This window comes from Sander vitreus, chromosome 3 (assembly GCF_031162955.1).
Source record: "Sander vitreus isolate 19-12246 chromosome 3, sanVit1, whole genome shotgun sequence".
Lineage (NCBI taxonomy): Eukaryota > Metazoa > Chordata > Actinopteri > Perciformes > Percidae > Sander > Sander vitreus.
The window spans coordinates 7,916,595-7,938,392 of record NC_135857.1 but is presented as its reverse complement, the minus strand read 5'-3'; the positions used below and the strand labels follow the sequence as shown (position 1 = coordinate 7,938,392).

Below are 21,798 nucleotides of genomic sequence, written 5' to 3'. Positions count from 1 at the left end.
AGAACACTCCATAAGAGAGGGGATTTACAAAATAAAGCTGGGCCATACAGGGCTAACAGTATGTTGGTTTTCTTTCCAATCTAACAACGCATCTGGTGATCATGGTATGTGTAGGGTTAAGGTGTCAGTTAAATCATTTTGTAGTTTTGTCATCCCCCATAGAGTGGACTAAAATTACTCTTAGATGTTAAAAGTAATGTAGAATCTATGATTACTAGTTAAATTAGCTAACTACTTTAATGCATTGCGCAAACAGAAAACAAAGGTAGATTTAGACAACTACCAGATAAGAGTAATGATCAAGATGACAAAGAGTCCAAAGTTGTTTCTGCAATCAGATTTAGCTTAATATGTGTGCTCACTGCAGTGGCAGCACACTAGTGTTTTTTAATTGGCATTTTTCTGGGCACAACATTGGCCTAGACCCCTATACTTGAACAGAAAAAAAAAATTAACTGGAAGATTTGTTTAAACTTTGAAACTTAGTTTTTTGAGAATTTGACTTTTTTTCTTGTTTTTTTTTTTTCAATGAACAGCTATAGCATGTCAAGAACATAGGATCATCAAAGTAAGAAGACCGCAAAAATATTGTTTTAACTGCTATCTCTAGCCAACTACATTATTTTTTGGGGGTAACAGGTAACATTAAAAAAAAGTCCCATTCAGCACTAGCACATCCACTGAGTAGTATTTCCCCCAATGTGTTGGAGCAAGTCTTGGATTTTACTATATCAATGTCAAAGTGTAGCAGAGATTTGTGGACCTAAATGCAGAGATGAGGCAGGAAGGCAGGAGACGGTTTGAGCTTGGGGGTTTGTTATACCAAAAAAACAAGGACAATGCCAAAACGAGAGAGTCCCAACAGCCAAGGGCAAAAACAGCTGTCCGAAAATACAAAGCACAAGGACAGGACGTCCGCGGTGGTTCTGGGCGGCTGCATGTCAGCGGCGGTTCTGGGCGGTTGCACATCAGCGGCAGTTCTGGGCGGCTGCACGTCAGCGGCGGTTCTGGAAAATGTGAGGCTGCTAGCCAGCCGGTGATCGGAGAGGCTGCTAGCCAGCCGGGAATCGGAGAGGCTGCTAGCCAGCCAGGATTCTGGAAGGCTGCTAGCCAGCTCGAGGAAACTAGAAAGCTCGGGGACACTAGAGAGCTCGGGGACACTAGAGAGCACAGGGACACTGGGCAGTGCTGGGACACTGGGCAGTGCTGGGACACTGGTCAACTCGGAGACACTGGGCAGTGCTGGGACACTGGGCAGCTTAGGAAAACTCACTGACCATGTTGCAGGCTGGGTGCCAACTGGCAGCAGGGGTAACTGACTGCTAGCAGGCTTGGAAGAAGATGGCCTGCTAGCATGTTGGGCTGTTGGCTCACAGGTAGGAGTCTCCAAGAAGTCCTGAATCCACTCCGGCAGGGAGCTCCTGAGCCAGGGTCGAGTGGAAACTCTCCAGCGAGCAGAACAAAGAACTGCCTCTTTAGCCTCCCAAACTTGAGCAATTCTCCACTCCCCAACAGCGCAGATAAGCCTACATGTTAGGTCACAAAGTTCGTCCTCGAATGACTCTGCTGGGTCCATGGTGGTCAGCTCATTCTGTTAAGTGTAGCAGAGATTTGTGGACCCAAATGCAGAGATGAGGCAGGAAGGCAGGAGAAGGTTTGAGCTTGGGGGTTTATTATACCAAAAAAACAAGGACAATGCCAAAACGAGAGAGTCCCAACAGCCAAGGACAAAAACAGCTGTCCGAAAATACAAAGCACAAGGACAAGAAAACCAAAAACCAGAAGTAGCTCAAAAACCAGGAAAACAAATAAAAGGAAATCCAGGGAGTACAGACCTTGACATGACTGACACAGGGAGACAATACACACCGACACACTGACAGCAACAAACACAAACTGACAGGGAAAAACACAAAGCACACTGACGCAGGGACATACTACAAACACAAAAATGATCTCACACCAGACAGGCGGAAGACAAAGACTAAATACACAGGGTAACGAGGAAACACAAGACAGGTGACACAAGGCTGGGAAACAGGTGAAACATCATCCAACACAGGAAGTAAAACAAGACAAGACAAGACAGAAAACAAGACAAGACAGAAAACAAGACCGTCAAAATAAAACAGGAAACAGGGCAAAAATACAAAACAGAAAAAACAGATTACCAAAGTAAGACAAAACACGCCAAACCCATAACAATCAAAAAAAGTCAAGTAAAAGGTCAAACAGTAAAAGTCCTATCCTGCTGTTTTGTCTTGTAAAAGGGAAACATACTCTGACATACATCTTTTTCAGGATTAAATGAGATCCACTAACAGTACCTCTTGGTGAGGCCTCAGCAACTTCTCCCAGAAAGATGTCTTGAGCGAAAGTAGGTCTGTTGTCGTTCTGGTCAATTACTTTCACTCTAATATCCATAGGGGCCTCAGCATTTCCTGAACCGTCTGCTACAGCATGTGCTTGAAACTGCATATGACAAACACATTTGTATTTTATTACTGTACATGCAAGAATACTCCATGGAGATGATTGGGCATGGATCATACAGAAAGATACATACTGATTCAAGTAATCCTGTTATTGACCAAAATGTGAATATGTGTCACCATGTTCTCAGTTGAACTCAGAGTGAGAGCCTTTGAACTTACATAAAGTCTTACATGTTTCTGACAGCCAGACACTTTTATGTAATTTAACAATAATCCTGGCATCTGAACGTTTAATAAACTGAGGAAAATTTAAATATGGTTATGCATATGCATATATGAATTCATATGCATGAGCCTGTTACCCTTGTGTATGATGAGCACAAAAATGTAAAGTAAAATGCATTTAGCCATATTTTAGCAAGTTTCTGTAACATACAGAGCATGTAAGGGCAGCAGAGAAATTGATTTTCTTGCAGCTGGGACGTGAGAAGCTTCTTTGGATATTTGCTTTTTAGGCGTGAATATTACATTTAAAACATTTTTTTTATTGAATTAAAGTTAACCATGTTTTCTGAAGGAGCGAGGGTGAATGTTTGGTACCAAGAGTATACATTTTGGGTAACGTATAGCTTTAAAGACGCGCTGGAAACTAATATTTTAAACTATTGAATTCTGAAGGCAAAGTGTGTTCGGATAACTCCCAGCGTCATCCTGAAAATTTAACAAAAGCATAAGTGTAGCACTAACATCAGAGAGGATGCTCACCATGTAGCTGTCTTTCTCCTCTCTGTCCAGTGGTTGTGTGAGATACAGATTACCAGTGTTTCTGTCTATGGTGAAAAGGCCAACAGGAGGCTGATCAGCTCCTGGACCAGTGATGCCGTAGAAGATCTTCTTCACTTTATCGGCATTAGAACGGATCTGGACAAAACACCACAGGCCTGAGTTATACCACTCTCACTCACTACAACAATAGTTACAATATTGTTAAACATGTTTTACTACAGTAAGAAAGCAATGCAAATGTATTTGAATCATACGGTTCAGCCTCCTGTGTGTGTTAGCACACAGCAGTGTGTTAGCATTTAAACAAAGTGCTGTAGATCCACAGTGTTGTGCAGGTTGTGGTTAAAGTCATGGGATAAGTCTGTAGAGTTCTGAAAACTGTGTTCAAGCAACGAAAAGTTTTGCACATGTGGCTCCAGTTGTTTAGCAATCGAAAAAAAACAGAGTTCAATGACAGCAGTAGAAACCAAAATGGAGTCATCTTTTTCAGAAACAAATATTAAATACAGTTCAGTACCAACGAGTACGAGCGGCTTTATTTCCTCTTACCTGAGATACTGTTAGGGGGTAGGGTCCTCGGTCATTCTCAACGACAGTTAGTTCAGGAATAACCCATTCTCTCTTCCTCCTCCTCAGCCCCTCACCCGACTTGGGAACTTCCAGAATGGGCACCTGTTGATCAGTTGCACTCTTAAAGAACATGCACATTTAATTACAGTTATAGTGCAATAGACACTAGAAACTGGACTCTTATTGGCTGAAAATGATTAATCAGGGAAATTACAATGACAATCCATAACTGATCATGTTACTTCTGTAAAAATGCTTTGATAAGCAGAAAGACATTCTCTCGGGATCTTTTGTGTAGTAGTAATTGTTTAGCCTCGTGAGACCGTCCTGATCTCGCGAGCTCCAGTTTTCCACTCGCAGATCAGTCTGGCATCCTTAGATAGAGACAATTTGGAGCCGTTTGCCAAACGACCGACCAATCAGCGCTGGTTTTGAGGCGGGTTTAGGTGTGATGCAACAAGAAGTGACTGTTCAGTCTAAACAACATGGCGGCTTCCACGGATGAGATGAGCGTAGCTATCGCGCAAGTTTTATCCGAATTAGAAAGTATTCCTTCATTGAAAGAAGAGCAGAAAACGGCACTGGAGGCTTTTCTCGGAGGAAACAATGTTTTTGCTCTTCTCCCGACTGGTTTTGGCAAGAGTTTGATATATCAACTGGCTCCGCTAGTCGTGAAGAAAATTAGCCTCGTGAGACCATCCTGGCGGCGTCAGGTTAGTGATAGACAGATGGTTTATCCAATCAGCTAACCAGTATTTTCGCCCCTTCCCAAAAGTTCTCCAACGGAAAGTTCCCAGATGGATATGCCAAGCAAATGCGAAGTAATCCATCTGGTGGAGTCAGGTTAGTAATTGTTAACTGACAAACTATTATGTCTTACAGACTGAGGTCCTTTATTCATCCAGGCTAAAACACATTAATGCAAACAGATTGTGTGTGTGTGTGTGTGTGTGTGTGTGTGTGTGTGTGTGTGTGTGTGTGTGTGTGTGTGTGTGTGTGTGTGTGTGTGTGTGTGTGTGTGTGTGTGTGTGTGTGTGTGTGTGTGTGTGTGTGTTTAGCCCATACGAAGGCCATGCCGTTCACCTGTGAATGAATAACACCTACAAACAACCCAAGTCATACACTACACCCAAACTCATTATCTATATCTATGTATATTAGTATACAGAGGGACCTGTTGGCAAAATTACTTTAAAAATCTGCACAATTTTTCACAATCATGAGTGGAAAGCAACTTAGTACATTTACTCAAGTAGCTACTGTACTGTACTAAAGTGCAGTTTTGAAGAACTTGTACTTTACTTTTTCCATTTTTTGCTACATTATTATTTTACTCAACTACATGTAACAAGTACATATTGGATGTTTACTCCACTATATGTATTTGACACATATTTACTTTTTACATGAAAAACAAAACAAATTGTATGCTTGAATGACATGATGCAGTGATTTACTATTAACCTACTCAGTAGCATACAAAGTATATAAAACTGGTCCCCCATTGATGAACATAGCATTAAAATGCTCATTGATGCATTGTGATAAAAACACACATTCTATTATATTTTATAAAATATAACACTTTGAAAGGAGCCATTCTGAATAATAGTCAAAATGGGAAGTTGATACCAACACACAGGCCAGAGAAAATACTGGCTTAAGCATTGTTGTCAGAAAACAACAACAAACAAATAGCTTAGTGTGTTTCCTTGATATCTGATGACACATTGTGGTCATTTTTGGATTTAATACAGTAAATATATTACATATTGCACCTTTAAAGGGGAACTATTGTATAGCATTTTCAGGTTCATAATTGTATGTTTGTGTTTGCACTAGAACATGTTTACATGCTTTAAAGCTTAAAAAAACCTTTATCTGTTTCCTATTGCCCATGGCTGCTGCACCTGTATTCACCCTTTGTATGAGACGCTCTGCTGGAGCTCCTGTCTCTTTAAACCCCCCTCCCGAGAAAGCCAGTCTGCTCTGATTGGCCAGCGTGTTTCCTGGAATCTCCGCCAGTGTTGCCAACTAAGCGGAGATTTAGCGACTTTTCAGACCCCCTTAGCGACTTTTTTTCACAAAAGCGACACGCGACAAATCTGCCGACTTTCTGTCGCCAGTATTGTCCGGCGAGCACGCAAGGTCTTTCTCTCTTGTGGCCACCAAAACAGTAACCTCTCTCTTCTGTTCTGTGACTGAGGAGCAGGCTGAGGAGCAGGCTGCCCCCGCTCTCTCCTCATGTGCAGCAGCACAAGAAGGGGAGGGGGGACAGGGCGCGACGGCTGGGCTGCCTGCGGCGGAGACGAGAGACAGCGGGACAGGACGGGATGGGAGAAATTGGGTGGTGATGGCGCAGTGGACATGAGTGGGTTCAATTCCCATTGCAATACATCAACCAATGTGTCCCTGAGCAAGAAGCTCAACCCATAGTGGCTCCAGAGGCATGCAACCTGTGAAATATAGCATATATAGCATACAGGTCCTGGTCATATAATTAGAATATCATGAAAAAGTTGATATGTCAGTAATTCCATTCAAAAAGTGAAATTTGTATATTTATATTCATTCATCACACACAGTGATATATTTCAAATGTTCATTTCTTTTAATTGTGATGATTATAACTGACAACTAATGAAAATCCCAAATTCAGTATCTCCGAAAATTTGAATATTACTTAATACCAATACAAAAAAGGATTTTTAGAAATGTTGGCCTACTGAAAAGTATGAACATGAAAAGTATCAGCATGTACAGCACTCAATACTTAGTTGGGGCTCCTTTTGCCTGAATTACTGCAGCAATGCGGCGTGGCATGGAGTGGATCAGTCTGTGGCACTGCTCAGGTGTTAGGAGAGCCTAGGTTGCTCTGATAGTGGCCTTCAGCTCTTCTGCATTGTTGGGTCTGGCGTATCGCATCATCCTCTTCACAATACCTCATAGATTTTCTATAGGGTTAAGGTCAGGCGAGTTTGCTGGCCAATTAAGAACAGGGATACCATGGTCCTTAAACCAGGTACTGGTAGCTTTGGCACTGTGTCCAGGTGCCAAGTCCTGTTGGAAAATGAAATCTGCATTTCCATAAAGTTGGTCAGCAGCAGGAAGTCATGAAGTGCTCTAAAACTTCCTGGTAGACGGCTGCATTGACCCTGGACCTCAGAAAACACAGTGGACCAAAACCATCACTGTGGAAACTTTACACTGGACTTCAAGCAACGTGGATTCTGTGCCTCTCCTCTCTTCCTCCAGACTCTGGGACCTTGATTTCCAAAGGAAATGCAAAATTGACTTTCATCAGAGAACATAACTTTGGACCACTCAGCAGCAGTCCAGTCCTTTTTGTCTTTAGCCCAGGCGAGACGCTTCTGGCGCTGTGTCTTGTTCAGGAGTGGCTTGACACAAGGAATGGGACAGCTGAAACCCATGTCTTGCATACGTCTGTGCGTGGTGGTTCTTGAAGCACTGACTCCAGCTGCAGTCCACTCTTTGCTTGTACACTTTTTTCTACCACATCTTTTCCTTCCCTTCGCCTCTCTATTAATGTGCTAGGACACAGAGCTCTGTGAACAGCCAGCCTCTTTAGCAATGACCTTTTGTGTCTTGCCCTCCTTGTGCAAGGTGTCAGTGGTCGTCTTTTGGACAGCTGTCAAGTCAGCAGTCTTCCCCATGATTGCGGAGCCTACAGAACTAGACTGAGAGACCATTTAAAGGCCTTTGCATGTGTTTTGAGTTAATCAGCTGATTAGAGTGTGGCACCAGGTGTCTTCAATATTGAACATTGTCACAATATTCTAATTTTCTGAGATACTGAATGTGGCGTTGTCATTAGTTGTCAGTTATAATCATCAAAATTAAAAGAAATAAACACTTGAAATATGTCAGTCTTTGTGGAATGAATGTATACATTATACAAGTTTCACTTTTTGAATGGAATTACTGAAATAAATCAACTTTTTCATGATATTCTAATTATATGACCAGCACCTGTGTATAGCAATTGTAAGTCACTTTGGATAAAAGCGTCAGCTAAATTACATGTACTGTAATAAGGAGAAAGACACCGCTGAGCTGGCCTGGCCCTGGGCAAGCCAATCTTCTTTGAGAATTCTTTATCGATCTTTCTCCCTCCCTTTTTAGAATACCTTTTTTTGACTTAAAATATAGGCTACCTAAGTAATACTTATAATTTAATATAAATTCCAGTAGTGAGTTTGGGATTATTTGGCTAAAGATTTCTATTTCTTTTTATCTACCGTGCTGACACAACCACTAAGTTTTACGCATAATGGCGTCACAAATATGCAAATGAGCGTATGATGTCATCTAGCTACTTTTAGCGACTTTTGGAGGTAGTGCTAGCTATTTTAACTGGAAAAGAGTTGGTAACACTGATCTCCGCTGCGCTCCAGTTTTGTTTCACTAGTAGCAGCTGGAACTACTGCAGCGGAGTATATAGCAGGACTTTGTACCATGAAAAATCATAAATAATAGGCTTCTTAAACAAAGACTACACAACCGGACATGTCCCAGCAGTAATGTGACCTAGAATTGGGGAGAAATGTCCAGCGTTGGCCACTTATCTGGCGTTAGCATGTAGCTAATTAATAGTTAGCAGTAGGCTAACGTTAGATTGTAATGGAATGAAGCAGCACTTTGTTGCAACAATGTTTACACTGCAGTAGCTGAAAAAAAAATCCAGTCCTGCCTACCTGGAGCAGATGACCAATCATAGAAGGGTTAGGGATAGACCTGAGTGTTTAGCCAATAGTGACTTTCCAGTCAAAAGTATGTTGTACTTACCGACGGCTGAGTAGAGGCCAGAGCATTGTCCTTGCTATCTGTGACAGTAAGGATTACTTTTGCTTGTCCAGTCAATCCATCTCCCACCATGTCTGCTGCTTCTACCACCAGAGTATACATGGGGTATTTCTGTTAGAGAAGACACACAATAAGTTGAACTCATCAACTGGAAGGCTTAAACATGTTGTGGTCATTTGCGGTGGAACAGCTCAGTGAAAAGTTTGGGTATCGATTGGATTTTAATGATTTTTGATTGTGATTATTTAAGGGGCGGAGTGAAAACAGATCACAGATTTTATTTTTCAACCTTTACAAATTTCATATTCACGTCATACACTTTATGGAACCTATTAATACATGTTATACAGTTTAATTTGGTTGCTGTTATTAAATAATAGTACTGAATAATAATCTGTTCTTTTTTTTAATTCACTGTACTGTAACCCGCTGAAACAACACAGGGTCCAACATACTGTACATCAGGCCATATATATATATATATATACAACATTTCATTCAAATAATTTTACAGACGTGGCTTCACAAGCAACATTACTACATCTACTCTTATCTCTGAGACTTTCCTCCACTCTACCAGTGTCTCTCAGCACGCCGCACAGAGACGGACACAGTACACTAATGAAAACAGAAGTTTTATCTTTTTCATTTCAATAGGGTGAAAGTATGCAAAGACAAGTGCAATTTGTTTTAGAAGTCTCACCTCTCTGTCTAGTCCACTGGCATTGACCCTGATGACTCCCGTGACTGGGTTGATGACAAACAGGAAGTCACTGGGCAAAGTTGGTTCCTGGCTGATAAGACGGTAGCGGATATCTGAGTTGTCAGTATTTGGCTGGTCAATATCTGTGGCCACAACCTTAATCACCTCAAAACCTGGGGAGATGGAAGTCAGAAGTGAAAACTAAGTACAGACTTATCAAAGTATTCAGAACACTCCATAAGAGAGGGGATTTACAAAATAAAGCTGGGCCATACAGAGCTAACAGTATGTTGGTTTTCTTTCCAATCTAACAACGCATCTGGTGATCATGGTATGTGTAGGGTTAAGGTGTCAGTTAAATCATTTTGTAGTTTTGTCATCCCCCATAGAATGGACTAAAATTACCCTTAGATGTTAAAAGTAATGTAAAATCTATGATTACTAACTGGACCTGGACTGATCGTTATTTATTTCAGGGGCCACCAGAGGAGTTTTGGGACCTTTAGGCTAAAAAGACTTGCCCCTCCCCTCGACAGTAATAATTTTTCTGTGACCCTCCAAAATGATTTGAAAAAAGAAGCATGACCTTCCCCTTATGTGCTAGCTTGCACTTAGCAAAGATAGACAGATGACATTTGATTTTTTACAGCCATGACATAGGCCTACATGAGTTAACCTCTGCATTCTCATCTTACACATCCCACTCCTCTGTTATGGTGTGGTGGCCATTTCAGTAGATTTACTCACTAACATAGTTGTGAAAACACAATAAGCATGGAAACTAAATGCACACTTCCTGCATTACTGCATTACTTCAAATACTAAGTTACTCCTCTAGTAAACTAGTATTCACATGAAATAAAACATTAAAACATTGAGACCATTCAGCAAAGGACACTGGGAAATAACCAATTCAATACTGGTTGCTATGGACTCGTCACTAGGCTTCCTCAGTCGTATATTTAGCACATAGGTAAAGCTGCCGAAGCTGAACATTATATTCCAAAACATATATGTTTATTTTTAAAGCAGATTTTAAATTACATTGTAACAATTTAACAATTCGCCCTTATGAAATCCAATCGCGGCACGGCTGTCAGGAACACAATAGACAGACGGTGGCGGAATGCCCCGACACTTAAATTCAACTGAAATGTAACAGTGAACAATCAGTGTTGGACCTACAGTCTGTTGAGATGCCTCTCCAAAGGCAGAAACCAAGCGCAGTCACACCATGAAACGTTAAGACACGTTGAGAAAAAAGATCCGTATTTTGCCGTAATCCAATGACACGAAAAAAACGTAATCCACAGCGATCAGTAGATCCACAAAAAGGGTCACGGTGTATCCAGCAAGGCCTATACGAGTGTCACATTCACCAGCCAGCTCCAGCCAGGTGAACGAGGCCTCTCCACTTCGCCATTTAAACAAAGTGGAATAAACGTATAAAAGTCCAAATCTACACAAAACCCGCAATCAATTAGTAAACTGACATCACATGTATATACATGGCATTTAGGAAACCTTTATTGCAAGATTGGCACGGCAAGATGTCCAGACTAGTGCAACAGTAACTTTCGTTTTTTGCGTCCTGCTGCTCCCGTTGTCAGCCAGGTAATATTTTCCCCCCAGCAAACTCATCGGTCAGACCCATCTGGTAGTGGGGGCCGAGACTAAGAGCTACATGAACAAATATGCACCAAACAAGCCACTTTGAAATGTTGCTTTTTTCATGAATACAAAAGTTGGGTAACCCCCCTCCTAGACTAAAAAATGTTGGATAACCTCCCCTCAACAAAGAATAAAAAGACATGACCCTCCCCTATTTTCCTCCGGTGGTCCATTCCATAAATACCGAACGGTACCAGATAAGAGTAATGATCAAGATGACAAAAGAGTCCAACGTTGTTACTGCAATCAGATTTAGCTTAATATGTGTGCTAATTTCAGAAGCAGCACACTTTTTTCTAATTGGCATTTTTCTGGACACAACATTGGCCTAGACCTCTATACTTTTAACTGGAAAATTTGTTTAAACTTTGAAACTTAGTTTTTTGAGAATTTGACTTTTTTTTCTTGTTTTTTTTCCCAATGAACAGCTATAGCACGTCAAGAACATAGGGTCATCAAAGTAAGAAGACCGCAAAAATATTGTGTTAACTGCTATCTCTAGCCGACTACATTATTTTTTTGGGGTAACAGGTAACATTAAAAAAAAAAGTCCCATTCAGCACTAGGACCATCCACTGAGTAGTATTTCCCCCAATGTGCTGGAGCAAGTCTTGGATTTTACTATATCAAAGTAAAAGGTCAAAAAGTAAAAGTCCTATCCTGTTGTTTTGTCTTGTAAAAGGGAAACATACTGTTGAACTCTGACATACATCTTTTTCAGGATTAAATGAGATCCACTAACAGTACCTCTTGGTGAGGCCTCAGCAACTTCTCCCAGAAAGATGTCTTGAGCGAAAGTAGGTTTGTTGTCATTCTGGTCAATTACTTTCACTGTAATATCCATAGGGGCCTCAACATTTCCTGAACCGTCTGCTACAGCATGTGCTTGAAACTGCATATGACAAACACATTTGTATTTTATTACTGTACATGCAAGAATACTCCATGGAGATGATTGGGCATGGATCATACAGAAAGATACATATTGATTCAAGTAATCCTGTTATTGACCAAAACGTGAATATGTGTCATCATGTTGATACGCACAAGTTCTCAAGTTGAAGGCGAGAGCCTTTTAACTTACATAAATGTTTCTGAGAGCCAGATACTTTTATGTAATTTAACCCTCTGAGGTCTAAGGGCATTTTTAGATATCTTCTTGAATTCTCCTTTTAAGGGTATTTTTGCATATAAACTGATCCGACTGATGTTTCATATCAAAATGTTCAGAACAAACTCAGCTTTCTGTCTAGTGACGCCTAAAATTGTTCCAGAGCAATGTCTAAAGAGATTATTTGGCCCTAAAGCGGAAAAACCTCTCAAATCTTTTGTGAAAACATAACTACATTCAATTGTTTTGGTGCTTGAAATGAGTTTACAAAAGTCTTGGGTTCACAAAAGTAGCGTAATATATGAATAAAATAGTAAATAAATGTCTAACTTTTTAAATAAATAAATTTTGAGTAGGAGTGTTGTCGAACATCGCTTGGACTCGGTAGTGCGCCTTTTGTCCTCAGAGGGTTAACAATAATCCTGGCATCTTAACGTTCAATAAACTGAGGAAAATTGAAATATGACCGAGTTATGCAAGAAATTTAGTTAGAGAATTATATGAATTCACATGCATGAGCCTGTTACCCTCACGTATGATGAGCACAAAAATGTAAAATGAAAATGCATTTTGTGCTGAAAACTAATATTTTAAACCAATGAATTCTGAAGGCAAATGGAGTACAAAGTGTGTTAGGATGACTCCTGGCCTGATCCTGAAAAATGAACAAAGAATGTGTGTGTAGCACTAACATCAGAGAGGATGCTCACCATGTAGCTGTCTTTCTCCTCTCTGTCCAGTGGTTGTGTGAGATACAGATTACCAGTGTTTCTGTCCATGGTGAAAAGGCCAACAGGAGGCTGATCAGCTCCTGGACCAGTGATGCTGTAGAAGATCTTCTTCACTCTATGTGCAGTAGAACGGATCTGGACAAAACACCACAGGCCTGAGTTATACCACTCTCACTCACTACAACAACAATACTACAATAGTTACAATATTGTTAAACATGTTTTACTACAGTAAGAAAGCAATGCAAAAGTATTTGAGTTATACAGTTTTTAAATTTTTTAATGTACTGTAAATGAAAAGATTAAAAAAATAATAATAATAATTTAAAATCCGAGCTCAATGACTGCAGAAGAAACCAACATGGAGTCCTCTTTTTCAGAAACGAGCGGCTTTATTTCCTCTTACCTGAGATACTTTTAGGGGGTAGGGTCCTCGGTCATTCTCAACGACATAGAGGTCAGGAATAACCCATTCTCTCTTCCTCCTCCTCAGCCCCTCACCCGACTTGGGAAATTCCAGAATGGGCACCTGTTGATCAGTTGCACTCTGAAGCATGCACATTAGTAGCCAGTTATAGTGCAACAGACACTTATAATACAGCAATGATTTATAGTTTATTTATCCCACAACAGAAATTACAATGTTTTCAATCTGTTAGACAGGCCTGACATACACACACATGCTCAGTACCTATACATGCACAAATGGAGAGATGTCGGGGTGGGGGGGTGTTAACTGTTTGTCAGCTCTATAAGGAGGGGCCACGGAAATCTAAGCAGACACATAAAGGCAGATTTTGCGTGGAAAAAGCAGTTTTGTCTTCAACTGTTTTTACCAATTATACTCATTATTAGCTCATTTTATTTTTGCACAACATTTGTTATTGCAAAGAGCCATACAGAGCCAGAGAAATGTGCACAGATAATAAATTGACATACCACGGCTTACACACATCTAACATTGCTTTAACAACATAGCTATGAAAAAGACTTGTACTAACAAAACGGAACCAGTAAGTCTTGGCTCTTCCTACACAGCCAGCCACAGAGGGGCAGTGCTTGTTGTAGAAAAACAGGTCTTTGCACGCAGAGCCTCTGCACTGTCAAAACTGCCTCTAACAATGTCTTTACTGTACTAGACCCTTGATAAGCAACAATGTGATGCATATGGCACTTGCAAAGCATATTTGGAATAAATATATTCTTTTTTAAATGCCTCTGTAATAGTGTGTCTAATCCTACCTCTACGTTGTTAGAATAGTCCACTTCAGTATGTTGGTGTTGATGGTTCTGGCCTTTTTGCTCTCCCTGGTAATGCTCAACATTTAATGTTGGCTCCTCAGTAGTCACAAAAGCAGAGACCTAAGAGAGGAAAACAGCCTTTTAATTACTAATAATCCAGATGTACAGAACATGTGCAGGCTACAAGAAAACGTTTTCAGTCTGATTATGAGGAAACTGAATATGGCATTCCTTGTTATTAAAACAGTATTTAACACTAGTGTAATTCACAACGGAGGTAGATGAACTAAAAAGACACAAGACTTTTAGCATCAATAACAACGCCAAAGGCATTTTACAAGATGGGAGTTAGATGTGTTGGTCATAGGGTCTATTCAGGATTGGCAACTAACACCTATTTTCATTATTAATTAATCTCTCAATTCATATTTTTCGATTGATCATTTAGTTTGGTCTCAAAAAAATCAAAAACATTGAAACATGAATCAATTGAATCAATTATCAAAATTGTTGCTCTCTGTCTATTAACTATTAAAACCCTGAAAAAGGGTTCTAAAAAATGATACTGTAAAAACTATAATCCGCACAAAAAACTTTATCAAAATGTTAACATAATGGTGAAACCCATTTGTTTTTCTTACGCTTTCATCAAAACAAATAAACACATCATTATTTGATCCTGTTACTTAACTAAATGTGCCAACCACAAACTAATCTAATCTAATTGAATATTTGAAAATGAACTCAAACATTACATTTTATCAACTTTAATATTCTAAAAACAAGAAAGGTATTAAAACCATCAATCTATCCACTAAAGGATCTTAATGAACTGACTTATTTGTTATTTAATTGGGATCCCCCTGACTTTATGTATGTTTGTGTTTTTTCTTTATGCTCTGACTGCTTGTCTTTGTATGTCATTTAAATAAAGACATTAAAGTGTAGACTCACTGACTCCTTGATGGGAGGAAGAATATAACTCTAAGCTAACTGCAAGCAGTTATGACGGGGTCCAAGCCTCCCCGGCACGAGTCTGATGACCCGTGGAGCTTGTGAAAGTGGAACCCAAAGTGTGACGGACGCGAGGCAAACGTCAGGAAATATCATGAAGTGTGACCTACAAGGTCTGTAGTAAATTGAAATTTCACTGAGTTATAGGCCAAAACTCCTCGATAATAGCGCTCCCTAAGGGCTGATCTTCACCAAATTCGGTACAGAGCCTTAAAGTGCCATGGTAAACATGAATCTCAAGGTTTGCGTTGATAGCATTTACTGTGATCATGAAAATACAAACGCAAATTTCCCGTTTATATCCAGTGAGTTATAGGCCAAAACGCATATACCTTGATTACAGCGACCCCTAATGGCCGATCTTTGCCAAATTTGGTACAGAGCCTCGGAGTGGCATGGCGGAACAGGAATACCAAGTTAATAGCATTTTACGTTAATAGCATTTGATTTGGCCGAGGTATGCTAAAGTTCGTGTTTGGACGGTAGCTACAAAAATGTGTTTGTTCGTAATTTACACAATTTTTAACGGAGCAAGATTCTTTTGATAAGTTTATGTCAGGGCCATCCGAGGATGTTATGTGCCAAGTTTCAGGCCGATCAGCTCAAAGCCTAGGCGGAGTTCACTATGTGCGAAGAAAATTCTTCACGGAAATTCATGTGATTCAGCTTGATTCAACGAACACGTGGATGTAAGATGTGTAACATGGGAGTTATAGGCAAAAGCGCGTCTAATGTCATTATAGAGCCACCTAGTGGTCCACATGTATAATTTTTGGTAGATGAGGTGTATGAGTCAGTGTCCATCTCACCTGAAAATTTGTAGTTGCTCACGTTAGTTTAATGTGAAACCAAACATGGTTCCAATAGGCCAAGCCCACTTCGACAAATCAGTACACCATTGTAGGCATGGCCTCAGGAGTGGCCCTAGATGGTACCCTTAAAATCGTTGATGAGATATAAACATTTCGTACTTGTAGTGCCCCCTATGGGCCAATCTTCACCAAATGTGTTACAGAGCCTCAGAGGATCATACCAAACAAGATTTTGCGTTGATAGCATTTAATTTGACCAAGATATGCAAACGTTAGTGTTTTCGTAGCTAGCTACATACATTTGTTCGTACGTTATTTCCGCATTTCTGAACGGAGCAAAATTCTTTTGATATTTTTTGTCAGCTTCATTTGGAGATGCTATTTGCCAAGTTTCATGCAGATCGGACGCACAGCCTGGGAGGACTTCGAAAAAAGTAGGTTTACAATAAATCACAATTTTACTGTTATAGAAGTCTAGGCAGAAATGGGCGCGGCCTATATCAGGAGATTCAGCTCCATTCAGTGACACTTGGATATCATTTTTAAATGTGCAATGTATGGTATGGGAGTTAACGGGCAAAATGCATGGTGGTGGAAGTATGTCAGTTTTTATGTCCCAAGTCCTTGCAAGGTTCTGGTCCAGTCTTGAAAATTGCACAGCCCCACCATGCACAGTTTAGGCATGAAGAAACATTTGCATGCTGTTGCACAGTGCTGTCGTTACCATTTTTCTGGGGAAATCATGATGTTGCAGTCCATAATCCATTTAAGAGTGATGATCCGCAGCCGATGTTCATCTATTTTGTTTGCTAAAGAAATCAGGGCTCCAGACTGTGACCAAATGGCATTTTGGGAGTAGTTTTTACAAAGTTGCTCACACATGTGCGACCTGCAAATTTGACGATATTATTTTAATTCATGTAAAACGAGAAGGGAGCGAATCTGCCGGATTGACCAATGTGTGTGATGGACGGAGGGTCTGTGAGTGATGAGTCAACTGCATGGGAAATATCATCTACAATCGTAGTTTCTTGTTTTCGTGGCTTCACACCTGGGTAAGTCAACCATGTTGAAACATTTACATGCTGTTGCACGGCACTGTTGTTACAATGTTACAGTGTTTCCGTTCATAATGTTGCAGTCCATAATCCATTTATGAGCGGGGATCCCCAGCCGAAGTTCATCCATTTTGTTTTCTAAAGACCGTACATTGGTGAGGAAAATGCTGCGTAGTGATAGCCAATAAGGAGAGCCTAACGTGAGCCCTCCTCTTTTCCCCCCACATTGTATACGGTCTCAACCCCATCTGCAAGAACTTCCGGTCGGCGGAGCAGGGTTGGTAGCCCTCGTCCCTGTTAGTACTTGTCACAAAATCATCACAAATCAAGCCCATTTTTACTCAGTGTTGTCTCGGCCTCAGACAAAAAGGACTGGATTTTATTATAACACCACAACTGCAGGGATATCACTTAATTACCTGTGCATTCACTGATTTATTTGCATTTTTACATCAACTCATCATCTCGTCAAATCAAATAGTGCTTGTGTGTTGACTTTTGTTTTGTCTCCTACACTCCTATTTTAATCTAGTACTTTAACTTAATGTGTTTAACCTATGTTTCCTATTTTTCTGTGTCAACTTTTCTTGACCCTGGTCTCAAGACTCTTATGAAACTTGTTTTTGACTTGTCTTTCTGCATACTTGCAGTTCTGAACATCAGAACTATGTCTTGGAGTCACTCAAACAACTAGTTATATAAATGATTGGAAGAGCATGTGGAGTTTGAGTGATCACATATGGGGATGTTGTTGCTGGGATGTCCAATGAGAAGTGGGGGCCTGTTTTTGTGGCCATGGGTAAAAGGAACAAATGCTGAAGGAAGGGCAGTCATTTTCCTTCAGGGTCTTTCGATTGAATAAAGATCTATTATTGCACCATCCGTTCTCCCTGAAGATTCTTTGATTTGACGAATCAACCTAGAAAATCCACAACAGTGTTTTGAGTGTCCTGCTTCCTCTCTGGCTCGCTCATTACTCAATCTTTCCCACACTGGCTGGTAGATACTTAGGTAGATACTCCCCTTTCCGTGGGATTTTAATCAGATAAGATATGATTGCTATTTCAGTGTTACCAAATAAAAGACAGAGAGGAGGGAGGGTGAGCCTGTACAATGTACAGTACATTGACAGTAATAATACTTTGTTTACATTTCTGAATGTGCATTTGTTAAGCACCATTATTTAAAATGTGACAGTGAACTAAAATAAAACAGCAAATGCAGTTTTTGTATTTATTTTTTTACTCACCTGTAAAATGGCGAGTAAAATGCCAACAACCGCAAGCCGAGTGGTCCCCATCTGTTTCTGAATAATAAAAACAAAAAAACTGAACTGCAAAATGAACTATAAGTATATTCCTTTGAAAAGTTTCGTCGTGGCTTCTTTGTCTTTTCTCCTGAAGGTAGGTTCAGCTGAGCGAGTTGCTGCAGGCACTTTCAGCGTATGAACACACCTAAAGAGACAGATACCCGCAGTTTCTGGTACGTCCTATTCCTAAATGGGTAACAGATATACAACAGAGCAACAGCGTTCTTATTCACCAGCAATGAGCTGTATCTGAGCTAAGTGAGCAGCATTCTACAACCTTAAGCTCTGCTCTCTCTCTCTCTCTCTCTCTCTCTCTCTCTCTCTCTCTCTCTCTCTCTCTCTTACACACGCACACACACTGTGTAAAATTTGTTTTTTCTGATATTGACAACATATTTTCATATTTAATGACATAAGAATCTGATTTTAAACTACCCTGTGGGAATTAAGATTCCAAGAATGGTTGTTCATCAAGAATGACCAAAGAATATGTACTCCTGTCATTAGTTTGAAACCTTTTGAAAGTGGCAGTAGAAGTTTCAGGTTCCCCATTTTCATGAAACTAAATGTGATCCTGCAACAGGGCCAGGGAGTACTAGGAGCACTGTAGCCCGAACTTAAAGCGTAACTCTCGCCAAAATGCAACCTAGGGTCTTTTTGTGAATGTACCCGAGTAAAACTTTCGTTTAAAAGCATATTTAGGACGGAAGCGCCACTTTTAAGATTTACCGTATTTTTGTTTTTGGGTCAAATGGCCTTTTGAATGGGAGTAATAGGGGCACTTTTATGCTAGCCTTAAAATAGCTGTTTTTAAAACACTAAGAAGGCTCGACACAACATGAAACTTTGCTCCAAGTATCACCAGGGTCTCTACACCTTAACGAAAGCATTGACAACATTGTTTGTGTACCCAGAGTTTACTAAAAAGAGAGGTTTTGAACAACTCACCGTAGCTCTTGTTGTTTCCGGCCGCTACCACCTCGGCAGTCAAAACGACTCAATATCAAAACAAGTAACCACAGATTTAGTGCCCTTGTGCACCGGTGTAGTTAAGATGTAGAGACCCTGGTGATACTTGGAACAAAGTTTCATGTTGTGTCGAGCCTTCTTAGTGTTTTAAAAACAGCTATTTTGAGGCTAGCATAAAAGTGCCCCTATTACTCCCATTCAAAAGGCCATTTGACCGAAAAACAAAAATACGGTAAATCTTAAAAGTGGCGCTTCCATCCTAAATATGCTTTTAAACGAAAGTTTGACTCGGGTACATTCACAAAAAGACCCTAGGTTGCATTTTGGCGAGAGTTACGCTTTAAAATTGTATGGGCACAGACAACTTCAGAGTGCACAAGCTTAAAAACACCTGCAACGCAATTTTCCCCATATTATAATTGATAAATGCTTTAGTAATTGTTGTGAATAACGTTACATTCCATTCTGTGAGAAGTTTGAAGAAAGTCGTTCTCACGTTTCATTTGTATCCTAGAATGCAACACTGTTTTCCTATCTGTGTGAACAGACCTTGAGACAATCCTTCCTCCCATCCTGACTCTCTTATCTTACTACGCCTCAACTTGATAAATGGAGCGATTGTTAGAGAATATGTATATCCTTGTGTGTCTCATTAAACCTTTAGAACATTGTGAACTGAACCCTGCTTTGTGTCACTTTGTTCTCCGAAATCTGGCCACTGCTTTCAGAATCTACTCACAGGGTTCAAGCCAGTAGATGATAGGATACAAACCACAAAACAATCCTGATCGGATTGTTTCACAACAGTAATTAATATATAAACTACAATGTGCTGTTTTTTTTTTAGTTCACAGTCACATTTTAAATAATGGTGCTCAACAAATGCACATTGAGAAATGTAAAATAAGTATTATTACTGTCAATGTACTGTATTACTGCCTCATAGAGGCGTCTCTGCTCTCTGCTGTCACATCTCTGCCTCGCTCACCCTAGTCGATTTTGTGACGAGAACGAGGACTACAACACTGATGAGGGCTACAAACCCCGCTCCCCCGGACCGGAAGATCTTGCAGACGGGGTTAAGACCGTGAACAAAGTCGGGGGAAGAGAGGAGAGCTAACGTTAGGCTCTCCTTATCGGCTATTACTACGCAGCATTTTTTTCTCCAAGGTGAGGTTTATAGCAAACAAAATGGATGAACTTCGGCTGGGGATCTATGGAAGTAAATCTGTTTCATCAGATTTTGAAATTAAAATGTATTTCTAGCACTGAATATTTATGCATTGAAATTACGTGTCTGAATTTATTGCCTCTGAATTTTACTTTTCGAATTTCTCAACAATTCAAGATTAAAAAGTCTCAGAAGTGAATTTAGTAATGAAATAGCTGATGGAAATTGTGAAAAGTTTCCAGTTGTTGCACGCTCCCAATCCAGAATCTAGAATCGATTGCTTTTCCTAGGGTTCCCGGATGTTAACACTAAATTTTATATATTACATTTTGCTGAATTTGGCCTGTTGAATTTGAGCAAGGTGAAAATATATTAGCTGAATTTCGTACATTGTATTTTGCATGTGAATTTGGTATATTGAATTGTTTTTACGTTTATTTTTTGACTCTGAATTTAGGAACTTAGAAAAATAGAGGTGAAAATGTGTTGTTGAAAATTTGAAGAGTAAAATTCAAAGGCATAATGTCAATGCATACATTTTCTGTGCTAGAAATTCAATGGCTTTTTAATTTCAAAATCCGATAAAACAGATTAACTTCCATAGGGATAACCACTCATAAATGGATTATGGACTGCAACATCATGATTTTTACGGAAACATGGTAACAACAGTGCTGTGCAACAGCATGTAAATGTTTTGCCATGGTTGACTTACCCTAACCCTAACCCTAAAGCGCGTTTAGATATTTAGAGATTAGAGAAGGCCCTGTCCCCCCCTCACAAGCCTGTGAGGCCAAGTGCTGGTCATCTGTATTTAATACAGAGCAGACATTAAGCGACGGACGAGTCTACTTCAGAGCTCTGAACTTATGGCCTGAACACAACGAGAAGAGGGTGGGCGACTTTGGAGGCAGGCTTTAGGCTGCCCACTCAATCAGAAGTTAGATACAGTACAGGTATTTTCTCATAATTAACAAACAGTTTTCTGGTAATTATCAGATAAATTCTGGTAATGAGGAGATAGTACATGTAAGTCATAATGAGAGCCTTGGAGTTTTCTCTTCTGTTGAATGCAAAGCGCTCACATTCACAGAAAGCAAACAAAACATTTTCACAACTAAGAGAGAAAATACAACACTTACAATCAGCTATTTCAGAGTTTTATAGTTTAATTAAAGTGGTTTTATTTTGTTAGAACATAGTAGATGATATGTTATGAGATACATTTTTGAGTAAAAAAGTACAAAAATATAGAGTTAAAATCATGAATTAAAATATATATTTAAAAATGCTGAATTTCAGTAATCATTCTTCTTAACTGTCATTGTATGAGTCCGGTACCACCGATATCTGATAAATAAGATCTAAACCCAGAACTTGCAACTCTCTTAC

At 39.9% G+C, this 21,798-nt stretch overlaps 1 protein-coding gene across 4 annotated transcripts in view; it reads right to left on the bottom strand.

The window, feature by feature from the left end:
- Positions 1 to 18,571, bottom strand: part of LOC144515214 (cadherin-1-like) — a 32,572-nt gene extending 14,001 nt beyond the window's left edge. Inside the window, exons 1-11 of one of the 4 annotated variants that reach the window (XR_013501730.1) lie at positions 18,207 to 18,571; positions 14,074 to 14,193; positions 13,238 to 13,378; positions 12,811 to 12,966; positions 11,737 to 11,881; positions 9,319 to 9,491; positions 8,598 to 8,726; positions 3,771 to 3,893; positions 3,201 to 3,356; positions 2,328 to 2,472; positions 1,278 to 2,030 (exon numbers count right to left, since the gene is read on the bottom strand). Coding sequence is in view for 2 of the 4 variants with exons in the window: in XM_078245850.1 (XP_078101976.1) it covers positions 2,328 to 2,472; positions 3,201 to 3,356; positions 3,771 to 3,893; positions 8,598 to 8,726; positions 9,319 to 9,491; positions 11,737 to 11,881; positions 12,811 to 12,966; positions 13,238 to 13,378; positions 14,074 to 14,193; positions 18,207 to 18,257 (1,339 nt within the window). In the remaining 2 variants the exon portion in view is untranslated. The remainder of the gene's footprint in view (positions 1 to 1,277; positions 2,031 to 2,327; positions 2,473 to 3,200; positions 3,357 to 3,770; positions 3,894 to 8,597; positions 8,727 to 9,318; positions 9,492 to 11,736; positions 11,882 to 12,810; positions 12,967 to 13,237; positions 13,379 to 14,073; positions 14,194 to 18,206) is intronic. The other 3 variants (XR_013501731.1, XM_078245850.1, XM_078245851.1) reach the window with 3 other exon arrangements.
- Between the last annotated feature and the right edge of the window lie 3,227 nt (positions 18,572 to 21,798).